Below are 7,656 nucleotides of genomic sequence, written 5' to 3'. Positions count from 1 at the left end.
AACTTCTTCGTATTTGTGGAGCCTGGCATAGTGTCAGATTTCGTTTCAGTTCAACTGGCATCAGGGCAATATTTATGAACGTGAGTTGTATTGTGAGATTTGGCGTCACTGACAAACAACTTTTGTCTTGAGGAAGAGTGTATCGATTTTAACTACCAAGTTTCTGCCTGAAAGCAATAGGACACAAAAAGAAGCTTCATTGACACATTCACTGCAGATGACAAAATTACTGCGACAGAAAATGCGGGAATTGTTTTTGTTTTTTACTTACCCAAAATGGAGTCAGGATAGCCGAAAGGGTTGTCCAAGGTATCCCGGAAGCTTCGTTGGCCGCAACGGGTGACGTCATGTCCGTGCCGAGTCTGCTCGTCATCTGCACCGGGTGCCGGTCACCGTGTTGTATGTGCTCGCAGCGCACTAGGTTTCGGCACAAACACTTGCGAATTACACGTATATAGTACATGAATGACACGTAGATAGTACATCAATTACACGGATATATTACACAACAGTTAACACTCCCCCCTCCCCGAGTAAAAATTAGAAAAAAACTATATACATCCCCACCCACCGCCTAAGACTAAAAGCTACTTATTTGTCCTCGTGATACTTATCAAAGCAACTGAGTTCACACAGAGCTGGTTCGTCAGGGCAAACTGCACAATAGTACACTGTTTCCTTACGCTTGCCTTCTTGGTAGCAAATACGGCACCTCCGGGTCTGACTTGCCGTTTCCTTTGCGCTTCGTTAGTTTGGAGAGACGATGCATGCTGTTGCAGGTCGGTGTGATGAGCAGTGGGGCTTCCTTTGGAGGGAGCAGGTCTTCAAGAACACGAACTCGGAAACCATACAGGGAAAGTCTGAGTTGTACAGGTAAAAAGAATTTACTACAACCTGGAGAAAGTGCACAAAAATTTTCTTGTGCCATCGCAGGGTCTTGCGCTCACAGGGGTAATAAGATACCATTTGGTCCAAGCGGTCAGTCCCCTTCATGTGAGAGTTGTAGTACATGATTGGTTTTGGCAGCGTTCGTTTTTGGTTTCTCCTGTTGGTGGTTTGGACCATCTCGTTGTCATATTGTATCGAGATGTAGGTCACCGTCCGCTTATCCCTCCATTTTCCAATCGTTGCCCAATGCCTTTGCCTTCACTGCTGGAGGTGTATGGAGTCTGTCGATGCGTAGGGTGCCGGTATTGTAGGTCGAGTGACGTAGAAGTTTGGATGATAAGACAAAACTATTATAAAAATTATCCATGGACAGGGAATGGCCCCAGGAAGTCACTCATCAGCTTCACGACGACTTTGACGGTATGACCTTTGCCACTACAAGAGTCATGGCTCCCCGTGTAAACATGAAAGTGCAGCGTGAGTCCCTCGGGTTCATTCAGGGAATAAATTTTGATTCCATATTTGTGGCGCTTGACCTTTACGTACTGGGGGAAGACCAGTCTGCCACGCCACAGTACCATCTCTTTGTCGATTGTCAGTTCACGGTCAGGATAATAGATCTGTCGCATCTTATTGTTGAAATAATGAACAATATTTTGAATTTTAAAAGACCGGTTGTTAGCAGGTTCGGGGTGATCAGGGGTATCAACTATTGAATAATGCAGATATCTCAAAATGCCAAGAAATCGATCTCGAGACATGTACTCCTTGTACATAGGAAAGTTCAACAACCGATGAGTTTTTCAGTAGTCGTTCAATCGATTCAGTCTGACGTTACCAGTCAACAGTAGAAGGCCTAAGAATGTTCTTAGTTCGGCCATCACTAAGTCCTTCCATTTGGTTATGCGAGACGCGGGAGTAGTGGTGGGGCCACAAAATAGTTCCAGGGCATACAGGTTGGTTTGTCTAATGATTTATTGATAGAACTTAATACAAGATCATCAAGATCTGAATTGGTGTCAAACAGTATAAGCATTTTACAATTTGTCAATAATAGTTTCCAGGTTAGGCAGTTGTGGTTAATGTTCTCTCCAATTCAGGAACTCCTCCAGGCTGTAGAATGATTGGTCCAGCAACCAGGTTGTCAGTATCTTCTTAAGCAGATTGCGGCTGGATACTCTTCAGTGCTTCTGGGAGGTTGTTAAAAAAATTTTGCTCCAGCGTTATGTAAGGCTTTGATTCATAGAGTGCTGACCTGTGTAGAGGTAATGTATAGTTTGTGGCATTTCTAGTTTGGGCATGCCTATCATAGTGTCTTGGAAGGTTTTCGAGAAGAAGAGGCATGAAGTATTGTCTCTAGGATATAAAGGGAGGGTGCTGTGGAGGATCCCTAAGTCCTTAAAGCCTGTCTACTACAGCTGTCTCTTGTGCCTAGCCCAGATATTGTTCTTATGGCTTTCTTTTTGTAGGATCAGTACACGCTGTATATTTCTTGCTGTTGAGCCTCCCCAGACCACAATGCCGTACCTTAGGTGTGACTCAAACAGTGCATAGTATGCGATTTTTGCTGGCTGCTTGAGTTGCTGATGGTCTTAATTCCTCCTTATTACAAAGATGGGCTGAGCTCAGTCTTTGACAAAGCCTATCCAGGTGTCCATTCCAGGATAGCTTTTCATCTATGATGATCCCCAGATGCTTCACTTCGCTGGTCACTGTGATGTTGGGGAGTTCCGAGACTTTCTCTCTGTTTCTTCCCAGAACAATCTGCTTTGTCTTAGACTCATTAAGTACAAGGTCATTTTTTATGCAGTATTTCAGCAGCCACATTCAGTGCAATATATGAGTCAATTTCCAGGTCTTCTGTGTTTTTCTTTCCTGTTAGCAAGCACTGTGTCGTCAGCATACATTACACTGTACGCATAGTCTTGGAGGTACTGTGGTAAGTCATTTGTGAATAGGACAAACGTATTGTCCTACGCACCGAGCCCTGTGGGACTCCTCTTTGGATTGGAAGCAGTGTCTGATCTGACTGAGGTGATAGTGTTCTTCAGGGTGTGTTCTACTTCTACCAGCTGACTTCTTCCATTGAGGTAGTTTTTAAACCATTTAGCCTCCACTCCATGTATTCCAAGGGCATTCAGTTTTTTTATTATCAAGTCATGGTCCAGGCAGTCGAAGGCTTTGCTAAAGTCCAGTAATAGGCTTATAACAGTGTCCCCAGCTTCCAGGTGGTCTACCAGTGCGCTCAATTAAATCAATGAGGGCTGTCGCTGTTGATATGCCACTGATAAAGCCATGCTGCCTGTCTGTTAATAGTCGATTTCCACTTTAGATGTTCCCAGTAGTCTGGTGAGGGCAACCTTCTCAATTACTTTAGAGAAGGTTGAGAGCAGTGAGATTGGCCTGTAGTTTGAAAGTTCTAGCTTGTCACCTTGCTTGTGTTTGGCATATATACTCTGGAATTTTTTAAAGCCAGAAGGGAAGATTCCTTGGGCCGAAAGATTTGTTGACTATATGAACAAGAATGGGAGATAGTTCATTTTTGCAGTATTTTAATAGTTTCGCTGACACTTCATCATTTCCAGCTGAGGTTCTGGGTTTTAGTGAGTCAATGATCTTCTGGGACCTCCTTGAGCGTAGTTGAATGTAATGACATGGTTTGTAAGCTTGGGACGTCATTCATGTCTAGGGGCATTTGGAGTTACACTGTCATTCTGCTTAAGGGTCTCACTAGCAACATTAACAAAGTAGGTGTTAATGTGGTCAGCTATTATTTTAGGGGTCATCTACTAATCTCCCTCTGATTCGCAATTGCAGGTTTGATGTTCTGTTCACCTTTTGGTTTTCTCTCGCCATTAACAATGTCCCACAGAGCTTTACTCTTGTTATTGGCTTGATGTATATGTTCTTCGCTAGCCAGGTGTCGGAGGGTTCTGAGCTTCAAGTCATATTTTTTTTAAAATTTTTACAGCATCCCTTTTGTCTTCATCTCTGCTGGTTTTGAATGTACTTTTGCCAAGCAATTTGGAAGTTCTTTTTTAAGGTCTGGGCCTCTGTGTCATTTACTATTCCTCTTTGGGTACTGTGCCTTGCCCGAGATCTTTTGTATGGACATGTTATATCTAGGGCAGAAGTCATAATGTTGTAGAAGTTGGTATAGGTTTCCTCCATACCGCTCGCTGAGGTCACACTTGTCCAGTCCTGAACCGATAGAAGCTGCCTAAGGTTCTCAAGATTTCTGTTGTTGAAGTGTCTGCGATTTGAGATTAGTGTCTTTTTTGCCAGTGTTGGTATTGCCATGCTGCAGTATTGCCCAGTATGGTCTGAGAGGCCTGTGTGGACAACCTCCACGTCAAATGTCATGCTGTGCCATGTTTGTGCAGACACAGTCAATTGAGGTTGCAGTGTTGTGTGGGTAATCCTTGTCGCTGGGAGTGTCAGTCTGTGCAGATTGTAAGTGGCGAGGAGTTCATTAAATTTGGTTTTCTGGGTATGTTCTTTGATGGAGTCAATATTGATGTCACCCATGATCAGTATTGGGTTGTTCTGCGTTAGGAGGTCATCCAGCAGGTCTGTTAGGATTTCCAGAGTGGTGTCTAGATGGCTACTTGTCCTATAGATTCCAAGAATATAGAGATAATTAGATTTTGTTACTCTAAGACTTATGCATGTGATCTCGCATGTGAGTTCAATACTGCGGTTTTTCAATATTAAGGCTTGTTATATCATTTCCCAGTTCGTTACTTTTGTAAATGGCAACTCCTCCTTTTTGGTGGCTGACTCTGCAAAAGTTGCTGACGAGGGAACCCCGGTAGTTTTCTAGACAGTCCCCCGTGCTCAGTGAGTGATGACGATGTCTTTTTCTAGACTGTACTATTGAATCAACGTTAAAAAAACATATTCAATTAGGCGAGGTGAGGACTATTAAGACACCTCCATTGTCTCCTGGTGCTTATGGTATAATACATTAAGTGTTCATGGTTTCTTTCTACTTTTATTTGTCATCCTGTCCACATTTCTGGTGAAATACTGTTAGTTGTTTTATGTGCTCCTTCAGCATTGAATTTAGGATAAGCCGTGATTTGTAGCGGGCTTTTTGTTTTTGAAGCTTCTGTCTAAAAAAGGCGGGCTCTGTCCTGACGTAGGTGCTGCTAGTAACGTGTCAGTAACTAAGCCATTATCAGCTGGCTGAGATTTAGAAATTTTCTCTTGCATTTTCTTTAGCCTCCGCTGCAGCTCTTGGTGTTGCCCTGTAGTGTTCTGCATTTTTATTGAAGAAGTCCAAGTATGTTTCATTGGGTGCTAGGAGTTTAGCAGAAAACTGGAGGCTTCATGGTGCCTCTCAGTGTTTGTAGTTTGGGCCGTTAGAGGACAGTTCTCATTGCCAACTTCAGCTTCCTCTTCAGTGACGTTGGTCTTTATTGGCTTATTGCTTGTCATAGGTCCCAGGCCTTGTATGGTTCTACAATGATGTTTGGCCACTTGTAGTGCGACGCTGAAACAGTTTTTGGTTCCTCTCTCCCAGATGAAGTTTCTGTTTGATTTAACCTGCATATTGTTTTGTGATTGAGTTATGACTCTGTGTTATAACTGTGCCTTGGTTTTCTGAGTTAGTAGGTATTTCCGTGCGTATACTCTGAAACCGTGATGTCAGATCCTTAACTGCGCTCTCCAGGCTGTCCTGTTTTGACTTCAGTTGACCAATTTCAACTAGTAAGTTTGAGGAGCAGGTTGTGGTCCGAGGGGTGCAGTGTGAGAGTGCCTCTGTTTGGGTTTCATTGCTCATATTCTCTAAAAACACGCTGTCAAGAAGGAGATTGAACCAGTCAATTGGTTTATTGTCACCTGGAATGGGAACGAGCAAGCCAGGTTGACCAGTGAACGGCAGGTCACGTAAACCAGCCATGTCGCTGGTTGTGCCGGCCCACTAGGGGTGGGGGATGCCGCCTTCACCGTCCCTAGAACTGTTTGAACTCGACTCATTGTCTTCATCAGATGAAAAATGACGAATCGCACCAACTGACTCACCGAAACAGACACACCTCGCTGTGAGTGTTACAGCCTTCCCAGGCAACTGCTCAGCTCACACTGAAGCAATATGAAAGCAGCTGCCGTATGCCGAGCTCGCCCGGCACGCCACTTTCGCATGACGAGCATGCTCGTCACCCATAGTGAATATGTTAATGGACAAAATTGTCATAACGTTATTTAAGCGTTGTGCATCATTGAGCAATAGGTAGTCTCCGTGTGCTTATCTTGTGGCTTGGGGAAAAAGCCAGGAGTCCACAAAAGTAGAGTGATGGATGGAAGTAACTATTCACTTCTTTTTGTTCACTTTGGCCATTGTGGTCTACATATGGCCATCATTAGAAACCACACTATAGCATTCTGTATTTTATCTGAGTAGTACGAAAAATTTCCACCTCGTATTGGAATTTATATATCATACCAAGAACACATCTCAAAACATTATTATTAAGAGGGTGTACTGGTGGCCATCTTGATTTTAGTCGCATGAGAATAGTGATGGGCAAAATACTGCAAAACAGTGGTTTTGGAATGGTTGCGCTCAAACGACGGTTTCGGGTCAACATTGTATGATGTTGATAGTTGCAGTTGGAGGCTGAATGGTACTGTCGATGTATATAACTGTTGCGGAGGATTTCCGGTTTTTTACCCATGCCTACATAAGACCTCTGTTAAATTTCAAACTTGTTCACACTCATATTTGTAATTGTAGAATTATATGAAGGATGTCTTATTTGAAAGAGAAAGATTTTATAAACAGACAAAAATTCTTTAACGTTTTTGATACTTCATATTTACTATAATTTTAGCTGATGAAACTTTTACTATATCCTCTATGAAAACTATTGATATGGAAATGTAACAAACATAATTTTAACAACTTGATGGACAAAACATTGAATTTCAATAAATTACATTGTTTAATTGGAGAATTATGGTAAGGTTTTTAAATTTCCGATGGATCAGACATTGATCAGCCTTTTCTCACTAAGAAATATAACTAATAGATCAATGTTAACATTCAAAGGATTAATCATACTAAAAAGTAAGTGATTATATGTCGTTTAATTTTCTTTTTGTAGTGAAGGCAAATGATATTTGAATCAGCCATTCAGTTGTATCATCATTGTATAACTTAAGAGTAATAAAAAGGTTAAAAGGTTGGGTGTAATAATAAACAAAACACACCTGCGATATAACTCACAATGTAATGAACAAAGGTGCAAAAATGTTAAATCTGATGCAAACATACTTAAGACATGATGTTGTGACTAGTAAGCTGCTTGCATAGTAAGCATTTCTAAAACGAGGGACCAATCCCTGAGCGAGGTCAAGCACTGATAATCTCTTTCTGATCACATCTTCCTCCGATACCTAGAAGACCTGCAAGTCTGAGGTAGTGACAATGTATTGTTGGTGTCATCATCGTTCTTGTGGTACTCTCATTGACCTAAGTACTTTACTTTGCTGAAACAAAACAGTACAAGTTTCTAAATTCAATGAAAGAAAATCAGGTTAATACATACAAATATCTTGAATCAATTCTGACAAGCACTTATTCAGATTACACTCACTTATTGGGTTAAGAAGTTATGCAAGGCAATTTTCTCACATTTACATTCTTATTACTTGTATTTTCTTTCCGTCAATGGGAAATTTTCTCAAAGGATTTCAATGTGGATTTTCCCAAACTGTGATTAGTTTGAATAATTGTCTCTAAGAATATACGAATTTAAATTA

At 41.7% G+C, this 7,656-nt stretch overlaps 1 protein-coding gene across 2 annotated transcripts in view; it reads right to left on the bottom strand.

Annotated features, from left to right (window-relative positions):
* Positions 1-7,105: 7,105 nt before the first annotated feature.
* LOC124362139 (zinc finger-containing ubiquitin peptidase 1-like) overlaps positions 7,106-7,656 on the bottom strand; it is a 46,668-nt gene continuing 46,117 nt past the window's right edge. For both annotated transcript variants that reach the window (XM_046816370.1, XM_046816369.1), the window contains one exon: positions 7,106-7,383. In XM_046816370.1, the coding sequence (XP_046672326.1) occupies positions 7,339-7,383 (45 nt within the window). In that variant the 3' untranslated portion in view covers positions 7,106-7,338. The remainder of the gene's footprint in view (positions 7,384-7,656) is intronic.

The sequence above is a fragment of the Homalodisca vitripennis genome, chromosome 5 (genome assembly GCF_021130785.1).
Source record: "Homalodisca vitripennis isolate AUS2020 chromosome 5, UT_GWSS_2.1, whole genome shotgun sequence".
Taxonomy (NCBI): Eukaryota; Metazoa; Arthropoda; class Insecta; order Hemiptera; family Cicadellidae; genus Homalodisca; species Homalodisca vitripennis.
The sequence above is the reverse complement of the archived record's forward strand: the minus strand, read 5'-3'. Positions and strand labels throughout refer to the sequence as shown.